The 22,246-nt window shown below is 45.1% G+C and overlaps 1 protein-coding gene across 1 annotated transcript in view; it reads right to left on the bottom strand.

Annotated features, from left to right (window-relative positions):
• Window positions 1–1,877: 1,877 nt before the first annotated feature.
• T265_02799 (hypothetical protein) overlaps window positions 1,878–22,246 on the bottom strand; it is a gene marked incomplete at both ends in the record, with an annotated part of 58,089 nt that continues 37,720 nt past the window's right edge. The window contains 16 exons of the mRNA XM_009167124.1: window positions 1,878–2,222; window positions 2,434–2,715; window positions 4,276–4,672; window positions 5,173–5,478; window positions 5,565–5,964; window positions 6,054–6,566; window positions 6,994–7,513; window positions 7,648–7,871; window positions 7,953–8,149; window positions 10,504–10,699; window positions 12,735–12,810; window positions 16,124–16,537; window positions 18,402–18,439; window positions 19,643–20,285; window positions 21,181–21,579; window positions 21,697–22,158. Of these exons, the coding sequence (XP_009165388.1) occupies window positions 2,010–2,222; window positions 2,434–2,715; window positions 4,276–4,672; window positions 5,173–5,478; window positions 5,565–5,964; window positions 6,054–6,566; window positions 6,994–7,513; window positions 7,648–7,871; window positions 7,953–8,149; window positions 10,504–10,699; window positions 12,735–12,810; window positions 16,124–16,537; window positions 18,402–18,439; window positions 19,643–20,285; window positions 21,181–21,579; window positions 21,697–22,158 (5,280 nt within the window). The remainder of the gene's footprint in view (window positions 2,223–2,433; window positions 2,716–4,275; window positions 4,673–5,172; window positions 5,479–5,564; window positions 5,965–6,053; window positions 6,567–6,993; window positions 7,514–7,647; window positions 7,872–7,952; window positions 8,150–10,503; window positions 10,700–12,734; window positions 12,811–16,123; window positions 16,538–18,401; window positions 18,440–19,642; window positions 20,286–21,180; window positions 21,580–21,696; window positions 22,159–22,246) is intronic.

A 22,246-nucleotide genomic window follows, 5' to 3' on the forward strand; every position in this document is an offset into this window, starting at 1 on the left:
TGCATCATTTGATGAGTCGGGAGGGCCGCAAGGATGAAAGATACTTCTCAGTTACTCAAGCCGAAGGCGGTTTGGTCGAGGTACCTCACCTTGAGTTTTCGAATCAGAAGTCTGACCCACAAGACAGTGGAAAGATGTAGGGTTTTGTTCGGAGACACTGCCCATAGCCTGTCTCAAAAATCTGAACCGCCAGACAGCGATTATTACGGTTTTATTGAGGGGCCGTTCCCGGAGCCATTGACTGACTCGGCTGCAGGGGGCCAGCATCGTCTGAGAACGTGGAGTGAGGCATTATTCCCACTCCTAATGCGGTCGCGCGCAGCAGGTGCCTCCTGAGCACCACCGGTCTCTTTGATTTTGAAGGTTTTTCGGCCGTACTGAACAGCCCGCCGGCAGTCAGGGTCAGTCGTTGGGCGATCAGTGTTTTTTAAGACCGATCTTTTCTAGCCCGTCCCTCCATGAGGGAAGGCAGCATGGATGAATATGGACATGCTGGTCGCCTGGTGTTATTGCGCACATCCGATGCGCCTGTTGCTTGTAAGTTCTACATGTAGTTCGACCGTATTGGATAGTTTTCCGGTGGTCACAATCAACTGTTGGGCGGTCGGATTTAAGGTGCGAGTTTTGAAGTCGATTTCTTCTAACCCGCCCTCTCTGCATCGCAACTTCCATAGGCATGGACATGCTGGTCACCAGGAAAATGCACTTTACTGCAGAGGGGAGTAAGATTTAAGACTTAACCACCAAAAAGCCTCGTATTACGGTAAATCATAGTGCGAGTCGCTGCTTTCCTTTAACCTTCCTGGCATAGCTGCACCCTCCGGAATTACTGCAACAATAGCCCGACGACCATGTCGCTGCAGCTGTGTGTCGAACATGAGACATTTAAATTCGGTCTTCCAGACGATTGCTCTTTCCTGGGATGGGGAACTTTGAATGACGCACATCAACAGGTGGGAGCATTGGTGGATATTGCATAACCAAGTACCAATGGTGTTTGTACACGCCAATGCAAATATAGCGCCTTTAACTTCTTGTTCTACCAATGGGAATGCGAACCTTGATTCGGATCTAAGGGTCACTCACGCAGTTTCAAATACTCATTCAAGTAGGCCGTGGAGAAATGGCCTACAACAAACTACTATACAATTCAGATAAGTATACGGCTGTCGGTAACAATATCTCAGGCGCTTCCTTGCATTACTTCCACGTAGTAACGTCATGCAGACATTAACTTAGCAGTTTGGAGCACTAGCTTTGCACAGGTAGTAAACGCCTTGTAAAAACACTGTTGTCTTGCTAAACCATACCCATCTACTGATGCGCTACACTCCGACTTCCCCGTATCAGTGGACAGCAATAGCCTAGGAGACCGAATCTACTGGTTTTGGGTGCTGGTGTTTTCCGAAGCACATATCGGAACGGGTAATAACGAGATCCAACCAAACCGTCGCATGAAAGCAAAATAAAGCGAGGGTGCCAGAAGCTGTTCAGGTGGAACCTAAGTTAGCACATCCACACAATCTAGACAGACTTGTATCACGGGGGAACGGAGCTACAACACGGGTCCTGGTGATCTGAATTCGTATGGTGTCTTTCAGATGGGGCTGCTATCAAGCACAGTATCGCATAAAGTGGCGCGCCATATAATGGCTACCTAGTTGCTTCCCGTCAACCACCAAGAAAGGACCAAGCTTGGCGATTCAAATCTTTTGAACTGGTAATCGGGGAAGATCGTTAAACAACGGTCTATCGGGCCAGACGAGCTGAGTGACAAGTGTACGCGCATAAATACGACTTGGCAATATGCATTTTTTGCGTTGCTGATCGTCCCCCCATCACTACATACGATAAGAAAAAACCCAGTCTTAATGGCTATTCAAACTTTACAGGGTGCAGATCAACACGTCAAAAAATAATCGTTGCGAATTCGGGTTGCTTCTGATCAGATGTACAGTGAAACCGAATTTGGTTGGTGACTCAGTTATATGGGCGACAACAAACGTAGATCACACAAAACCGAAGCTCTTGGTTTCGATGGCCTGGAGTAGCTTTTCCTTCAGTATATGCTTGGATGAATAGAGCGGTAGATAGAGTCTGGAGATGCACGTATTGGCCGACGGTAGGTGATGGTCGTCAGCAGGTCTGATAGTTATTGAGGGCATCGGCTGGAAGCCCTGAGAACTGGCCGGTAGGGCTGGACTGGAAGTCCAGAAGTACAGCTGTTTGAGGGCGAAAAAGTGGAGTACGAAAAATTCGGATAAAGCGACTGAATACTCTTCAAAAAAAAGCAACCGCAAAGCGTGGACGCTTTCATACACACGTCTAAGGATGGGAAAAGTTTGAGTGGGTCATCAAAATTGCACTCAGTGCAAGCAGAACAGTTAAGCAGTTAGGTAGCTATTTTCGTAAAACGAAGACAGTAGGACTTACCAAGTTTTGTCTCTGTTTGCTGTCCATCGAACGAACTGTGCTCCAGAACCAACGTTTAAGACGGGCAACTTTGTCGAGGTGGCTCAAACTGCTCCCGTTCTCAATTGCTTTGCCTAACGCGGCCGTTGAACCTGAACCTGTTTCGTCATGGAAAGTCGTATAGCTTGCAAGGATCTCCGTGTCGATGTCACCTGCACCGTTCAATAATAGGCGCAAATCTTCTGCTGTGAGACCATCTAGTGCGTTGCGTGGGAGCACATCGAATACACCCTGACGTAGTTGCTGTTATACAAAGGAAAAACAAATTAATAACGAGGATCTGAAAAGTGCAGACGCAATTCAAACGCGTAAGCAAACCAGCAATGGTTCAAAACGATGGACGATGAATGGGTGAAATGCTCTGAGTAGAATAACGACATGGAGCATCAAGGTGAGGGAGGCACTTTTGAACAAACCTCACTCCTTAATGGAAGCAAGTTCTAAAAGTCTGCTAAAGTGACTGATGGCTGCCACTGCTGTAGACATTAAAAAGGACTGAGTGGTCCAATTTCCACTCAGGAAAGAACACTACCTACGGATCATCACCAGCCGTACGAAGATGCACAGGCTCAAGATAAGGCAAGATCAGCCTAACCACATCGGTACGGTAGTGAAGCATCAGTGCCAACACTGATGTTGCTGTCTTTGATGATGATGAACCACATCGGAGAAGCTATCACAACAGCGATTGACTGGCGATTAGGGCATCTAGAGGTATTGACAATATCGCGATTAGGCTCTGTTGGCAACACTAGTTTCTAAACACCCGCATCTACTAATGGCGACGTGCCATATGGACAGAAAAGGATGCGAAAACACAAAACCAAAGGACACGGCATTCATATGCATTCAGAGTTGAACTTTATGAATGAAAAGGACGTGTCGCCGACCCGAAATGCGGTGTGTGATGCTCGTTTTAGTCCCAACGTAGCGTTGAAATATTGGTCAGTTTTGATGTATCTACGTAACTGCTAACATAGCTCGACAAAAGAACTCATAGAACACGTTCCCCGACGCGGTCGCACATCGCACTCAAACACAACGAAAAACAGTGTGGAATTAGGCAAAAAGCTGGGGAATGGAGAATGTGGGTTGTTAGTAGATCCAAAATTGCGTGAACGCAAGGAAAAAAAGATCAAAAGATTCCAGGTATGAACAGGACAAAAAAATGGAATTACCGTCCAGAAATCTCGAAACATCACAACGAACGGTTCACGAAATGGTCAAGATTACTAATATGATGCAAGCATCGAAGAATGAGGTTTTGAAAGTAAGCGAAGCTGTATCATGATCAGATGATCCGACCAATTGGTGAGAGAAACGTAACGCCAGAAAAACAGTTAACCGAAAAGATGGAATCTTGGTTCGTCCAGAGGTTGGATACACCGTTATATGTATCGGAAGTACTCGCGAACCGTGAGGATCCGTCCGAAACTTCCGTCAAAAGACGATATGAGCAGGATATATAACTACTCGTAAAAGGATGAATCCCAGTCATGCTGGTAGCTGTTCTCCCAGGTTGAGGAGTTCAGCAAAATTGTTGCTTGGCGGGCATTTGATGACAAGTATTTTTAAAGCAGCAACCTGTACAGAGTGGACCTCCGAACCGGACAATTCGTTTGGTGGATTCCATTGTGGGATTCTATCCGGCTCTGATCGACAATATCGGTCAGGTAAGACAACACTATGGAGGACTGACGCGTACCAATAAATGAATGGTAACCTTAAGTATGAATTGACATGGATGACAAACATATGCTTTACATTACAAACACAAAAAGCATGGTTATACACTAAACCTACCTCTAAAGGTTCACGGACAGATTCGAGCATTTTGAATTCCGTGTAGCGTTTGACAAATTCATAGACGTTGCTTTCATTGACTTCAAGTTCCTCTCCGTTCGGTGCAAGATTATGTACTTGAGTCTGAGCAGCAACGTCTGAGCCTTTGCAAACCCCACCTTCCTCAGGAGCAGGGATAAGCGAAAAAGTGAGATTGTAGTCTGTTACCGATTCGGGACTGTCCGGAGATGCACTTCGAAGTAATTGCCTCAAACCTTCAAAGGTGGTTGAGTCGTAGAATGCAAAATCATGCCAGCGAAGAACTCGCCCAAGAATGTATTTCAACACGGGTCGATTGAAGTGCAAGGGGCACGTTTCATTTGTCAGGAGGCAAAGTCCAATCACACGCCCGATTCCTCTGGAAAACGAACGGTGGAGAAGTTGAGAAATTTAAATGGACAGACAAAAAATAACAGATTGTTCGGGTACATGCTATATCTGTATGTGCACAGTCCAGTAAAATTTTTACCGTACAGTACAGTTCCATTTTCACGGAGGAATCAAGCAACAGGGGTTAGGCCAGCCTACTTGGAGGAATCGTGCAACAGACAGCACAAACACTTGATGTTCCATGTTTGCAACCACCGTTAATCAGGGTATTATTATGTACACCACAGCCGCTCCATATAATAGAAGTCAGGTAAGGCAAAGGACCGTAATAGCCAGAGGACATGTGGTCCCAAAGGAAACCGTGTTTATACATACACATGTATGTCAACTGGTGATGCAGGATGGCTGTAGGCGGCGAACAATGAGCGTTTTCAACACATTCCCACATAAATGAGTGCTGCGTCTCATAGAAAGTCTATCGAATGATAGGGTGTTAGGGTGCGAAGTAGTGAACCCTGATCGACTTACCGGTAAATTGAATATCTGGCGACAAGTCTGAGCGGATCTATCGTAGCGGCCGACTGAAGGTTAGTACCAGGAACTGCACGTGGGAAGTAGTAGCCCTGCAAACCGGGTTGCCAGAATAACGGGACGCGCTCAGGATCTGCATTGTTACTACTGGACGGAGTGCTTATCGGACCGAGTGGGACAGTGGAGATAGTTGATCGGAAAGTGGATGTCTGTTCTCCGGTTTGGCTTGACTCACGCCAGTTGACCAACCGTTCGAGAATAGGCTGCGACGAAGAGGTACTTGATAACCGAGGCCTTTCGTGGCTACAGAAAGGAAACGTTGATGTTCAGTGTTGTAAGAGCTTGGAATCAGCAAACCTGCCGACCAATGGAATCCGACAGATACTTACCTTGTCTGATCCCGTTCCGTAGCATCTGACATCATCAACACAGCACGTGCTTCTTCGACACGATTACGGAGAGCATCTTCATTTGACAACAGAGTAGCGTGCTCTGTCGGTGGTAATTCCAACAACATTCCGGTTACCCGTGCGGCTAAATCTTCGGATCTGGTGTGATGCAGCACTCGTACAAACAGTCTGTTGCCCACTGAGTTGAATCCCGCGTTTTCAGCTGCGGTTTGTATGTAGTCGCCTGTGGATCCGAGAGGGGATGTAGGCCTCGAAGCCGCTGGGGAATCGGGGGAACTGAAAGCCGCGGGTCTTGATGTGCTGGATGACAGCAGTGAAGAACGGAGCAACACCCTAGGTCCAGACTCCTGACTCCCATGATGACTACTGGGACTTGCGCCTGAAGCAAAAAGATACTCGGATAAGATTAGTCACAGAAGTATACAAACAACATACGGATCCTGAAAGCAACAGCAAGAAAAAACACACCTGGAGAAAGTCCCGGTATGGTCATCGTTTCTGTCGGCACGTTAACGCACTCCGACTCCCCAGTCCCACGCGTCGGAGATGATGGTATCGAGTAGCTAACGCGGCGCCCTGTTGACCGACCTTGGGGGTGCGAGGCTGATTCAGCAACGCCAGTTGTGCTATTGTTAGTAACCCATTCAGGATAGAATGGTGATGCTTGCGCAGAAAGTCCACCAGCACGTCGCCAGGCACTTGTGCGTGCACGTCCAGCAGATAGCCTTGACTGTCCACCGTATGGATAAAATGATATAGGCACTGTCGTACCACCACTGACGACTGGAGCAGAATCTGTTGCTCTTGGCTCTGTGCCGAGGGATAGTGCACTCGTCGATGTGGTCAAAGCGCTGCTGGAGAAACGCGAATTGCCGCCAGAAGAGATGGGTGCATGTGTGGTAATAGAAAGGGACCGGGCGATTGCTTGTGCTCTACTGAGGTTGGTGTAGTGACGATGATGGAACAGTGAAGTGTACGAAGCTAAAAAGAAAAGAAAACCAGTACCGCCGTGTCAGATGAGTTGGAAAAAACGAATGTCCTGTGATTCGAAGTCCTTTATACAACTTGTATATTTTAGGTACATGAACAACTTCAGCACACGACATTCATGGAGTTGGATTACCCTCGAACAGCAATCAGTCGCAAAAAAGCGAGCAAACAAGCAGTATCATTAGACCTGAGTAGTGAATTAACTTACAACTGAATGACGTTGGCATTCACTAATAAACGGAGTAAGGAGGAGTGCAACCCTGAAATTGTTTCTTGAGAACAAGTGTATCACGCCCCTAATTGCCCCCAAGCAACTCCGTAAAAATGGGGGCAAATGCACAAGTAGTGTTAGCCCGTCAGTTACCCGCAAGGCTGAGGCACAACCATAACTAATATAAAAAAATCCAGGTAAGCTCACGTGAGGATAAGGACGCTGACGAGAGAGAGGTCACGGAGGAGGATGTCGTTGGTTGCAGAAGCGGCGTTAAGGGAGGCAGAGTATCTGGTGATAGAACAGCTTCGGAAAACACAGTGAAGAACGACCGCGCCACACCGCTACCTTCTCCCGGTTCGTCTCTGAACGAAACCTTAACACGGTGACTGGACAGAAAGGCGGGTTGACTGATTTGGTTTGTGTTGCTCAGCGAGGCAGCTGGGACTGGACTGGCCCCAAACAAGGTTCCCAATAGAGGCGAATCTGTCGTTGTGCCAAGCAATAGTCCGACCGCCAATGAACTTCCTCCGGAAGTGGACTGCTGGCGAAGACTACCAGCTGAATTTGACGGACTTATGTAGCGGCCGATACCAGTAGGCGGCGTGGTCAGTGAACCAAGACCAGTGCTACCCGGCGTATTGGAAGTTTGCGACTGGCGCTTCGCGTACTCCGCATTCAGTTGTTTGACTGTGTTCATAATCAGGGAGCCCCATTCACGGTCGACCTGAAATAAACCAGAATGATTTACAATGTTTCCCAGATCGTAATGATGACAGGATCGTAAGCGAAGCGAAACGGAATAATAGGAAGAAAGGTAAGCGAGACAAAAAAGACATGAAAAAAAAACAATAAACCCACTTCCAAGACAAGATCTCGACGCGAGGCATTGCGCAACCGCTCCATCTGCTTCCGGAACCGAGCCTCCTTCATCGTGAATCCACCTAATTCCAATATGTAACTTCGGTGTTCGGCGCCGACATCACTTGAGAAATGACGACCGAAAAACTCCAGAGATAAACACCATCGAGACAGCAGGGTTGCAGCGTGTCCAACAGAATCAAGGAAACCACCACCAACGCATACTACAAATAAAGAAATCAAAGTGAATGTGTGCCGAGCTCATTAGACTCCCACAATAATAAAGCATGTCACAAATCACTTACGTGCACGGTAGGTGAGACCAGTGTTGGTAGATAGACGGGCGGCGTCTTCAGCGCTGAGTTTTTCTAAACAGAAACGGCCTCTGCGGCCACCCTTTGAAACTTCTCTACCCCACTGACTGAAAGATCCATTTAACTGCATGGGAAGATGCTCCCGATTGGAAATGTTACGTTCAATCCGGACATCATCTGTAAAATAACTGGAAAAATACCGCGTTGTGGTCAAGAGAGGTATGGTAGAGCAAGGCAATGACCAACGAAGGGCTCCGAAATGACATCATTAAACAACATATAGACTCAAGTGTAAGCTACATCGTCAAGGCTCTCTACAACCAAAAAGTCCCTAGCACAATGCAAACAAACATGGGCGAGTACCTTACACTAAGGTGTAAATTACGATAATAAAATGCCCATCGGTCAATCAGCTTCGATTAAATCATCCAATTTTTGGTGATTTCCTGCACATTTTGCCGTTTACGGAGCATATTGTGGCGGTGATGCTAAACTATGAAAGTAGGCCCTGTTAGGATACTTAAACCATGTTGAGAATAAGCGGTTATACATTAGAACCTCCCCTATATAGAAATCAATTCTGACGGACGCAAAAAGTGGTGTTTCTGGGAATGGTCTCTATACCGGGAGAGCAGGCTTTCTAATGAACTGAGCAGCAGACTTGTTTAATTTTGTGTGGTTTTGAGTCTACGATGGTTCATTTACTTTTTGCCAATAGTAAACGTCGCTTCTACGTTCAGGTCCTATTCGTGTCATTCTTAATGACTTTATGAATGTTAGCATCATTGCAGAGCACACGTTTTTCGAGAGCTATTGAGCCAAGGACTGTTGGCCAATGACGTTCGAAATACCTCATTTCGTCAGCAATACATCCATCAGCGAAGCCAAAGATTCTAAACAAATAGACCTTCCCTAAGGGTTATCCGAGCCGAGATTCGTTTGGGTTAGGATGAGATGTTTCACGTTGCTCGTAATCAAGATTGGTATTTCGTTGACGTTCAGCCACCGCCTGTAATCCATCGAAACATCAACCCGAATGTTATTGTGTGGTCGGATAATTCCAATCAATGATTGCATTCACCACATATACTGTGAAACAAAATAGTCATGGGCTCAAGTCTGAATGAACAAGTACTACACTAATACGATAGCAGTATGTGCGAGAACACTTACCCTTTAGTTTGTCCTCAATGCACACTCTTCGAAGAAAAATTCGCAATGTTACAAAGAAAACCTGGCTACTGTACTACCGTGGCTAACAAGTGACAGTTGACTCCGTTTTCTAAGAAACTGGTGGCATAAAATGGCAGTGATGACTGACAGCTCTCTGGGATTCGAGAATAGATGTTTATAGGTCTGAATTTTGCAGTTCATTGGCTGCACAGTGGGGATCATGTCACCAGATCGCATCCATGTTAAACGCTTTTGAAGAAATACCAAGTTTTCCATGTCACCTCTTGGTTACTTTGCCTTTGGCCCCTCCCACCTGACTCCCTACCGCAAACCACTAAACTATTATTTTACCAAACCAGGTGCATCAGTGACTGCATGAGCGCAGCTTGCAATACTCTAGTGCCAGCAAAACATTGAAAAACAGCAGCGTAGATACGTGTCCGGGGGCTACATCTGCCATTAAGGAGCATTTCAACTGTCTCACTGTCAAGACCGGAGTGAACATTTGAAGACAGATCCATGTGTAAAGAGTTAAGGTGGAATAGATTGTCTCCCGATGAAAGTGCCCTGCAGAAGCAGCACAGTCAGTCTACGGTCCGCAATCTGATTCATGAAAACTGTGTTCATAGGACAACTAGTAGATACGGATCTGTTACCCTGAAAATACAACCCATTAATTATTAGAGTACTATCCGTCTTTTGAACAGCTAATTCGGCGTTAGGTCACAATTCATTGTCTCTGTGCCGAAATCAAATAAATAGCGTAAATCTCACAGGTAGGTTGGATTTCAATCTAAAGAAAGTGTGCTGACATACAAAATCCATCTACGGTACAGTCTCAGGAGCAATTATCGTCAGCCCGTCCCATGAGCAATCGCTGTGCAGCAGTTTTGATGTACATAGTCGCCTGAATAATTATTCCCGGGGACTATAGTCAATAATTCTTTCACATCCTAGTCATAAGAAAATTTATTGAGTGGTTCGACCCGTACTCGAGTGCGCGACAACGGAGCAAAATAAACAGAAACAACAGTGTTACCGGGAAGGTATCGTGCTTGTAACTAAATGAACATGTTGAAACCTCCACTGAGGATCAGCTAATAACAATACATAAGTATTACTAGAAAGTTGTGATCTGGCTAAGAATAAGCAGTCAAAAAGATGGACCACTAGTGAACTGCTAACGAACATCCGAACCTTAGGATAAGAAGCGCACGAAGGTCAAAAAGCAGTCTGAAACATGACAACCAAGCATGAAGCTAAGCAATTTTTATCAGACTAAGGCATAGAAATAAGCGTGGTATTCAGAAAGGGTGAAAGTTTGACTGATCTATGTCAGGTACACCAATATCCGTATTGCAAGGCTTACCGGGCAGGTCCAAACAGTTCAGTCCGCGTAGAGGTGGGGTGCAGTCGTTGTGGTTGCATAGCCAACGGCAATGAGTCTGATAAGGGTGTATCAATAAGGTCCAAACCAAAGCCAGACAGCGATAAAATACTTTCAGACCGACGGAAGAATGAGTCCTCACGTTGGGTTATCTGGCCAATTAGGCAAGACGCCGGTTCTGTAGTTGCAATTAGAATGAAAACAAACATTGATTGTGCTGTCAACGTTATACCTGCAAGTGTTTGCTCTTTCGTGGTTAAGTAAACACCAGAAATATCGAGCAGTGCTAAATGAAGCGAACGGCAGAGTTGTGCACCGCAGTGCAGTTGTATAATGCAGATAGAAATGGCCCCTAATGAAAGACAGTCTGGTTAGGAACAACACTGTTGCGGATGGAACTAATCTGAGGAGTACGGCGCTTCGAATTAATGCCATCCTGTTATTTATTTATGGATGTGAATGCACTACATCCTTAAAAACTGAGCGTTTCGCTGTTTTACGATCATCCAACCCACGCACCGAGCCTTCACACGAATGTGGTCATGTATGTACTTGCGTCTGGTGCGCGCATCACTCAGGAGAAACGACAGAGGTCGTTCCCTCTTCGGGCTTGTGTGGCAGTTGAGTGCAGGATACCGGGTCGGTAGTACCGCTCCTCAGGCAAGACTGTACTGCGATACAGCTTAGTTAAATGACTGAGGGTATATAGATACATCCGGTTGTACTTCAACATATGGGCTGTCGATTTAGCGGTGAGCGCACACAAACACGCATATATGGTGAAACCTATGTGACATCCATGTGGTGTCAGGACGCGACAACGAAATGACATAGAGGAAAAGGAAAGTCCACCTTGCCCCCGAAATGCAAGCAGTACTAGTCAAATATGTCGAATGCAGTTCCAGCGGGGAATTATTGGTTGGATCTCTCGTGCTCATCATCAAAGATCTCAAATATATGCGTGCTTGGACGAAGGGATAGCGGGAAGGCGCAGGTGCAGGGTCGTTATGAGGTTGACAGCCGTCGCTCGAAAGCCGGATCTCTAAGATAAGCGTTCAAAAATTTCTTTCTAACGGACGACAGGACTAGCTAACACAAATCTTCGGAATACTCTGGCATCCGGCTGATTCTGGGATACGGATCAGGAATTTTTAGTGGAAGCTCACACAGAGACCATCTCAAAAGGCAGTCTCTTTCGTAGTTCGATCTCTTGTAGGAGGCTTGCCGCTGGACTACGCATCGGTCCAGTCGAATGGTCTCTCCTGGTTATCTTAAAAGAGAATATCGCTTTGAGATGCTACACTATGCACGTTCGTGTATTCGCCTGTGAAACATTCAGCATGACTGAGAAAACCTAACAACTTCAGGCAGCTCTGATACTAGAGATTTCATCGCTGTAAAGAACGCTCGTAGCGATGAAATAAGTCACAAAGAGGTTGCACAGGAATATGAATCCAAACGAGAGCCACTGGTGCAATTCCAGTGGGTGGTTATGAATCGATGGCCTCCCGAAAGTGTTCGCCTAACTTTTACGGTGGTGACAATTTTCACGGACGAGAAACCTGTTCGTTATGAAGGATCGTTGGTAATATTGTAGGTTATAAAGAGTACTCACAATACTAATGCAGTAGCTTCAGTGTAGCATTGAGAGGTTGGCAAATGTGAGTTGCGTAAATTAGTCATCCGTACAGTCTATGGGGTGTTCCTTTCAAGCTAAATCGTTCTCCACGAAGAGTTTTTGCTTAAGAGTGAACACAGTCGCGTTTACCTTGCACCACTGGTCCCCATAATAACCTCATCCTTGTGACATGAGGCTGACAATGCTGGCAACGCCACTGTGACATTCGGATTTTAGTGATGCTATATTGGAATATACGATGGCTGCAAAAAGAAACAGGAAACAATACACTATGCTCGAAGTGGATAGATGTATCAACTAAAACACCAAGCGGAAATCTAGGGCTGCTCGCAGAGAGCTTCAAATGAGGTTTTCATCAGTCAAGCTGTGATAATCTGGATGACACCCGACACAGACTAACCCGTCACCAGGGGCTTGTCACCAAGGATGTCAGTCTTGACATAAATACGATGTGCTGGAGCACATTGAACCTCCTCATTCGTTTCTGGAAGTCATAAATTATGAGTTTGAATTCATTCAAGGGTTAACTTTGCCGGTTTAACACAGTTGGCATAACTCTGAGAATACAACTTACCATCGGTACCGGGGCCACCACGTTCCAATTGAGTTATGTTGTGGATCATAGAGAGCGACCCAGACAAACCGACAGACTGAAATGTGATAGATAACGACAAAAAATATAGGTAGGCCAACGAGATTTTGAGTCAATGTGATCAGTAGTGACAAAATTCAACATCGGTGAAGACAACGAATGGCTTTTGGATCGACCAGGCGACCACATTTAAGTGACACTGTGACGTCGCCAGGCATGGAATACATAGTTGGAGTTGAGGGTTAGGTACAGTTATGACGATAAACAACCAATTTATGTAATTTGGTGCGAATCTACTTGCTTTCAATGACAGCTGATACATATAGACTTAAAGCCAGTGCAACAAACCCCATAAAAGTACGACAGAATACCTGCTACAAAACTGATATCCCTTTGTGAAGTAAACTACTCACAATAATGCAGTCCAGTTCTGACGGAGGCAACGAGGAAATATCTACAGAAGCCTAAAAGAGACATTAATGCGGCCATAACTAAGTTTTTTTCTGACAAGTAAACTGTCAAATCAGTTGATCCCAAACGAACAGTTGTGCAGATACGGTGGGCTTTGCTCATGTTTCGACAGTGACATTTTACGTTTCTTCGATATTTAGCAAAAAAACTGACAATAAGAACGCGATGATAGTTTAACTGGTCCAATACGAGGAATATTCAGATGTTATTATTAGTTTTCTACTTTACCCACATAGATACCGTACTGAGTAAGGATAATCCTGAAGGAACTGACCAGGCGATCGCGTCCCCAAGAGAGATGGTCTCGAGATGCATTAGTGACAGTTGCCGAGTTACACGGAATGACTAATGAGCAGGCATGTGCAAAAAAAAACGCTGACGGGACCACCGAGTACGCTGTTGCTAAGCCAATTATTTTAAGGAAAGATTAGTGCTGACGTGTCTGGTAATTCTAACATTGACAAACCAAAGAAGCTTACAATGCTTTTCACGTCTTCCCCGATCAAAGGAGTACTCTGAATCGAATAACAGAAATGAACGAACCGCCGCCGGAAACATTGTCTAAATAAAACTGTTAGCTTTGAAAATATATGCTCAGTGTATTCAGTTAGTTCCCGACTCCTTCATTAATGGGATAAGATAAGGAAGAGCACGTGATCCTTTACTTTAACGCTCTCGGCGATGGACATGTCGTATGGATAGGCAAAGTAAAAGCCTATCGCTGAAAATGAATTCAGGCAAAAGTGTCGTTGGATTCGCTTCATCGAGCTCCATATTATTCTCATAAAACTTGGAAAGATTTCTTTATGCAAAACATGACGCGGTCAGAGTGCCGCGACAGCGAATAGAAATCAGCTAAGCAGTTCACAGTGAAGAGCTAACGCCAACATCCTTTCACAACAAAATATGAAGATAGTTATTTGATCGTATCGAAAAAAAAACAGGAACGCTCTAGCTTCATTCGGGGTGCCGGATTGTTCTCCAGATCGAAAATTTCTTTCAATAAGCTACGTAAGTATAACCCGATGCATTGCAATGTGCAAAAATGGTTGGGCGGGAAAGTTTCATTCGTTCGTTTTAGCAAATCTGGTAAGCATAAGTCTTTAATTTTTTTGTTTCAAGTATGTGATGAACTAGAACAATTATTAGAAAAAAAGTAGTAAAGCTTTCCAGACTAACCTTCAACGAACGTTTTCGCCAGGTCTGTTATGGTAGTTTTAAAAAGCTTTCTTGTAAAGAAGTATTGTCTAGTGGTCCCGCGTAAAGGTAGTTGGGAACATATTTCGACAGGCAACATTCTTGAGTGCAGTAAGAAAACCGGTTCGTGAAAATTCACTTTGAAGCTCAGGACTTTCACTACCCCCTTCATTGTTCAAGATAGTCTATAAATCCTAACCTAACTTGCGACTGGAATGACACACCAAGACACACACCTTTGGACACACTGTCGCTGGTCACTAAGTGGATTACTGTAATTGGCCAACATGAAGCACCCAGAAAACTTTGCTGCGAGATTTGTCACACAACGTAAATGGATGAGAATGGTGTTGTGTTGTGGTCTAAACCGAGCGTAGCAAATTGATTAAGGTGGTTGGTCGGAATTCGGAGAAACGCAAAGCTTAGGAAAGGATTACGACAGCCGAAATACGAAGCACAGGTTACAAGCGGATACTGTGCACAGTGCTATGCAACATAAGCTACACCGAGTGGAAATATTATGAACCAGCCGGGTGGACGATCGAACACGATCTACGAAGATTCACAACAACAATTTCCCAACTTCACGCAGTTTAAGTGTTCTCATATTCTCCTTGGCCTCTCTCTCTCTCTCGACTTCCTCTATCTAGGCTTGAGTAACCTGGCAATATCCCAGTCTTCGTGCTTCCTTCTGGTAGCATGGCAGCTACTAGGCACCAAAAGGGTGTTACAGCTGAACTATTGTTACCTTTTCCTCGACGGGTCGAACAAAACCCGCAAGTTTTCCGAATGATCTGCCGGTGTATTACAGGAGTACAGGAAGAAATATACCCTCCATTACCACAAGCAACGTGCCTACCTTAGATTACCAGCCACATGATATTATGAAGGATTTTTTGAATGCGTACATCACAGGCATCGGGTGTGAAATACAAGACTGTGCATGCATAAAACTGGCCTGAGGAGTACACTTTTTTAAGCACCTATCATATAAAAGCACTTTCCAATGAAATGAAGTGTAGGTCATAGTGAGCTAGCCAGCTATCCAGTCAACCTAGTACTGTCACCTGAACACGCCCTACATGCATGTGTTACAGGCACCGGAATTATCCCCTACCCTTCAAGTAACAGGACATTACACAGCCATTCAATCAAACATCGCGCTGAAAGTTAAGCAAACAACATTGCCCTTCTTACATGTTGAATTGACCAGGCAGTGGATACTTATAAGATATTAATGAGATCAATAATAGGTAGTGAAGCCTGGCTGATTCCTTTCCAGAGGTGTGTATGGACGAATAAGGGAACCACCTCCACAAAATAAGCATACCTTCTGTTAGCACTGTCCATTCGCTGCATTTTACTGGTCCGTACAATCGCGGTCAAAATGTGACCGTCCTGGATGACAAGACATTTGTTCACAATTCCTATTGTATTCCAAGTGCTTTTTTGCTTAGTGAGAGCATCTCCTACGATAAACGCCCTGATTCGTTCAAATGATTCCAACCAGGGAGATTTGTGCGTTTGTTGAGATATCCCATTTGGGATCGATGTCTATACCGCGATCCTTGTTGAGTGAGCATGTGGTTGACTACGAAATGAATTTACGAGGTGACACAATGCTGCACCCATACAAGCAAAATATTGGGGAGTAGATAGAACGATAGTCTGTATAGTATAGGACAGAAGAATCACCAACCTACCTCGGTTTCCCGGTCCGGTAAATCAGCCATTTCCAAAGTGTCTCCTTTGTCACGAGCTGCGTTCGTCAAAAGCTGACGTGTAACCCCTGAGGGCCAGGCTGTTCCGAAGGCTTTGAAGAAGTATAAGAGCGCATCCAGTACATAGGCTAAGTGTTTGCTCGCTGAAGCTGACACGGACGGTACACTGTCTCCGTGATCACCACCAGAAGCCCGCATCAAAGAAAACACGTACGACAGTAAATCAGTTCGCTGAGTTAGTACAGTGCCATCCGCATGTGCCACGGATTCTGAGCCGGTCGGACCACCAAGTGAAGACGGAAGGGTCCCCGTGGGACGAGCGTTTGTTCCAGACCGACCGATAGTTAGCACACTGTAGGAACCAGTCGATCGTCCAGATAGAGTCGCTGATGTCTGCTTCAAGAAGGGAAAATGGAATACGAGGAAGTTCAGATAATTGAAGACGTCTTGAAGAACCGGTGTTGCTTCAATGGACGTATACACCATCAATCGGCGAGTTATTAGGATACAATCGACTTTCACTCACTCCACACGAACGTGGATTTATTTTAGGGCGGAAAATATCACTAAGATTCTTTGAAAAACTCAAACTTAATCGAAAAGCCAATTATGAGGTGCAGGGTAAACCCTCAGACAGAAATCTTTTGTGACAATATAGTCAGCATCACTCAGATTGAAACATCGATGTGGCCACTAAAATTTCATTACTCGGCAACCACAACGCTCATTTAAATTTAAAGCCTTAGAATGAAAAAAATAAAGAGTTGATAAGGAAGGGACCTGGTGCTAGTTTACCACAACCATTCTGACGTGTTTACACCTCCAAACAATTAACCATACAATCTGGAATGAAACTGATAGCACCAATGTCACGGTCATCGATTAACCGTCACTTATTACCATGTCACCAGACCAGTATGGGAAACACCGGCAACAAATGAACTCTCCGCAATCCCCTTCATACACTTTTGTCACGTCACACGATGTCCACCTTGCAGTTTGCGTCATTCTGAGGGAGAAGCGGATACGATGTTTCGGCATGCGCGTCGCATGACCAATCCACCACAGTTGAAGGTGCTCATGTTCTCCACGACTGAAGCATCAGCTTTACAACCAAATGTCTTCTAATGACCTCGTTACGAATTTGTTGACGCCATCAACACCGGCAACACTTCTGAGACACTGGTGGTCGAAAACCTTAAAGCGCCTCATATTCTCTGTTTGCAGAGACAATGTTCCAGAAGGGTACGATACCGCCCTTACTGTAGCCCAGTGACTTCGACGCTACAAGTGACGCCAATTAGCATCACCATCACCGAGAGCATGACATCAGTGTTTAACACCGATGCTTCGCTGCCGTACGACGCCAGTTGGCGAACCTGATTGCTTCAATGACATACAACCACAAAGTCTGTTTAATTATACTTGCAGCTTTAGAGTTAAAAGAAGAGTTTTCAGCAACCTTGTGGGTAGTTTCCTTTATGAAGATAAAGGAATGGCTAAGAGGCTGACCTAGTACTGGCCTACCACAAGCGTTTTAAGGTGCCCATAGTTCCGAGCGCTCAATCAAGTAGCACAAACACTGTTGACCTCAATCATCCACCATTTCCGAAACTTTCCTTTTTTCGGTAACCGAAACTGTAGCAGCTGGAACTAACGTAGTCCTAGTACATAGCTTATAGCTGGTAAACTGACTCGCCTCACTATCTTTAGCTCTATGGTAGCTTAACGAAGGACAAATTTATACTGCAGATTTTTAATGGAACGATGTCTCGATCCGATTTTCCGGGTCGCTCGAATTTCGTTACTCCAAACTCAGGGCTCGAATCTACTGACCAGAAGACTCACGGTTCACCCCAAACGCAGGTTTCTCACACCCGTCTCGATTTGGACATCCTGGTCGTATCTCAGTCATTTTGCTTCCCTCCATCTGCATCGCAACCGTACGCCAAAAGAGTACCACTGTGAACGATTATTATTAAGCTTCAAGGTTAAGTTTCGAAGCACACATAACATAGACGAGTGAAAGTCAATCTGTCGTTGGTGTTCAGTTGGTTGGAGAATATAGTATGTTAGATCGGAGCAATGAAAGTTATACTAAATTTATTCGCAATTACAATCCCAAGGACATTTAGTCATTGAAAATTACATGGCGAAAGCTTCTTGAACTTAAAGGCTTTATCTGTAAATTTCTAGACAAGTACAAAGCCGCCAATTTAAAAAAAACAAGAAGCAAAGAGAAAGAATGGCAATAACTTACGGCTGTAGGACCAGTATCCTGTCGATCGGCACTCGTGGCTAAAAACCAGAAGTCAAGATGTTACAGTTGCCTCATTGCAAATGTCAAAACTTAAACCAGCGAGTGTCCACGGAAACGGACAAGTTTGTACTAACTTAGACAACCAAAAAGGATATCTAAAGTCAGTCTCGTTTGGTATTTTAAGAAACAATTAAGGTGTAATGAAATAGGAACAGGGACGAAGTTCCGGTCTCCGTTGATTTGATTTATATTCACCATGAGAACAAACGCTCGGCGCTGCGAATAACGTTGGAAACTGCTAACTGAATGAGTACGCGACTGTCGTAGCCATCAGATGAGACCAAACCAAAAGAAAACGCGTTTCACATAAACATATTCCGCTTCAAAATTGAAATTGTAAATATATCCACATCCCATATACTTGGTAGTCATCAAGTCTTCAATGAGTGCGAAAAAATTTGAGCACTCGACTGCTTTCAAGTGGTCATATCTCCCGCCAACTCCCAACATGTAGGCGCAACTGCGGAGTAAACGCAGCTAACATGCTGTCGAACCACACAGCGCCACCAGGTTGTCGTACTTTTTGCGAGTATCTTGGGGATAAAACCCGTCGCAGGTACCCTAACGACCAAGGAGTTCACAAGGTTGAAGTGACGTTTGCACGCAAGTAATCGGTTGGGTTTTGCTTATTAGGGTATGGTTCATCACTCATACATGTAGGTGCTTATACGGCGAAACTAGAGTGTGCGTTTTTCTGATGTACTATGAAGGAATATGTAGTATGAAATTGATTGGGAAAACAACTGAACGGTTATATCATTCCTTCCAGGCCGGCCTGGAAGACACCCGGTAAAACAGGCGGATAGACCAGAACACAATGATGCAGAAAAGCGACATGATACAACACAGGGCATATTGTAATCCGTTACTGTCAGATTACCATAATCATCAACAGCATGGCATCAGCGTTCAACAATGATGCTTCGCCGCCGTCAGATAAGTGCACTCGTCATCGGCACTTTTTCAGCGTTAAGAATACAGTTAAGATAATCGGCAAATGCGATAGCGCAAGAGGATACATGCACAATAGACGTGGTACCAAGTAATGGTGTGTTTGAGACATATGTACAGTGCACAATAAAATGGACATAGCTTTTGGTACATGTTGAAATGGGGCTATCAGGGGGGAGAGAGGAAGGAGAGCAAGAAAGGAGCGAATAGGAAACGCAATGAAAACTCACGATCCGATGCTTCATTGACAGTTCGCTTGAAGCGAATGGCCCAAGCGGACGAGAAACGCAGCTGGGACTCGAGGTTATCCAAAGCATGTGATAACCATTGCCAAACCGGGGAAAGCACGACTCCAACAGCTGCCATGAGCTCAGCGAAATCGGGCTCCGATACGCGCGCTCTGGATGGAAAACTTGGCGGGCGCACAGTTGACACTAATCTATTTGGTTGCCCAGAAGTGCCCAGCAACGGGAGAGTGATTTGAACTGAATGATTCGTTTGGAACAATTGAGGCTGGAACTCAGTGAATGACGAGCCGAAGGGACGCGTAGTGAAGGTATTCGACGCTAGATTCGTAGTAGACATTGGAGAGGATAAAAGTAATGTATGTGGATTAGTGCATGTGGACATCGTCGTTGCAGTAGAACCGGATGAGCTAACGCTTGTCGACGAGCTGTAAACAGGGAGCTGTTTTTGTTGTTCGTACACAGAAGGTGGAGGAGCGATAGAAGCTGGAACTGAGACACAACGACGGATGGTACTGTTGAAGGAACCCGCTTCCTCGCGAAGTTCCACAATCAGATCTGCAATCACGCGCATTAAGCATCCAAAGGCTCGGCTGAGGTGTATCTGAGTGTTTATTGTGCAGCCACGCTATAAAAATGGATGAAGGTAACACCATCCAAACAATCGTTTAGTAAGTGGAAGTGGCAAAATTCTGGGCTGAAGAAACGCCTGCGCAACATATCATGCATATCATTCAAAAGAGAATAAGAGTCTAAATATCTGCTAAGGCTGAATGCTTTAGGAATGAATTCGATCAATGAGCCGATACAGCGGACATTATCAATCAGCAAAGCGCTACAAATGGAGGCTTACGGTGAGGCGAATCGTCATACCATAGAGCAATACACAAAGCCTCAAATTAGTCAGGCTAACTCAAGATAGAAATGCGAGCTGCATTCACGCAAAAGCAAAAGTGCTGCCCTTGTGGAGTTGTATACATACACATGACTGCCAACCAAATATTCCACAAATTTATCTCTCATCATTTCAGTGATTTATGAGCGCAGCATATTAACTCAATGAGTTCTACTGAAGTGCCAGGCGGACAAAATGAAGAAAAACCCTAGGAAGACACCAGAAATTGATGCTTAGGTGGTAAGATTAAGGTCGTGGAGACATATGAGGTGCCTCGAGATGACCTTGAAGACTACCTTTTCAACTGATATCGTAGCACCTATGTGGGCGGTTATACTAATGCGAACACAAAAACTTAAAATTAAGCCTCTGAGAATGACACTTGACAGGCTTTGTAGGCAAGACAAATGGCTGGTAAACTACACCAATGTATCTGTTTTCTAAATGCGTCCATTAGAAGGTAGTTCTTATAGATCAGCGGAGGGAACCGCTGGTTCACCAGACAAATGCATAAAAATCTGTGATGTGTCAACACGTCTCTCGGGATGATGAAAGACAAAAGTCTTGACTGAAGCCTGAAAATATTAAAATTTAGAAATAATGTAAAAGTTAGACAATAGGAACCCACATCAGATTTGGCCGACGCATTGCTAGTTGACATCGCGTTGGTAACGGGATTAGAAACACTACTACCGGAAACCACAATGGTTGGGGTCGTCGTCGATGATGCGGATGTACTCGAAAGCAGATTGATCACCGACTGCACCGAACGACGGACGGGGCTGGAGCTCGTTCGTAAGGAACCGGTTACAGATGTACTGGTTGCTGTTAATGGAGTTAAAGTGGTACTAGAGGGCGCAGTCGCGTCTGATGCTCTCCTCGTACCGGAGGCAGTGTTGATGGAGAACGCAGCTTCATCTGACCTGGAGACCGCAGGGCGAGAGCTGACCCTGGAAAACACTGGACTACGGGTCCAAGAGCCAAATGTTGGTGATGCCGACCTACTCTCAGCATCTGCACTGGAGTTCTAGAATTAAGGAAAACCGAATTTGACCAATGATGTCAACTGTTTTCAAACAACCATACATAGACGCTGCAATGAACGTCAGCGAAAGTATCTAAAACCAAAGAAAACTTAACGTACATCACTGTGGTGAGAAGAGTCATCGTCATTGTCATCCTCTTCTTCGTCTTCTCCTTCAATCAGCTCCTCGCCATCATCCCCATAGCCATCTTCATCTACATCCTCCTCCTCATCCGTTTCATGTTCCTCGTCGTCATCGTCATCTTCGTTATCATCTCCGTTATCCTCACCCTCCTCCTGATCATCGTCTTCGTCGTCATAGTCGGATACTTGACCATCAGATGCATCCTCAGCTGGAAAATCAACAGTTACTTGGCCAGATGGTGATCTATCACCGTGTAACTCACGATCATCGTCATCATCTTCATCACCAACGCGATTAGGCATGTCCGACCCTACGAGAGACATGGATGGTGCATAAGAACCGACTTCAGAGGTCAACATCTCGTTGTAACCAAAATCATGACCGGCCGGCTGGTCACCAATAGTCTGAACCGTCTGGGATGGAGGGTGTAGCGCAGTCTAAAAAAAGAATCACAAACACAATTGGCGATGAGCGGTTGATCTAAACAAAGCATTAGTTAGAAGAAACTCACGAATCGATAGCCAA

The sequence above is a fragment of the Opisthorchis viverrini genome (assembly GCF_000715545.1).
Source record: "Opisthorchis viverrini unplaced genomic scaffold opera_v5_36, whole genome shotgun sequence".
NCBI classification, from domain to species: domain Eukaryota; kingdom Metazoa; phylum Platyhelminthes; class Trematoda; order Opisthorchiida; family Opisthorchiidae; genus Opisthorchis; species Opisthorchis viverrini.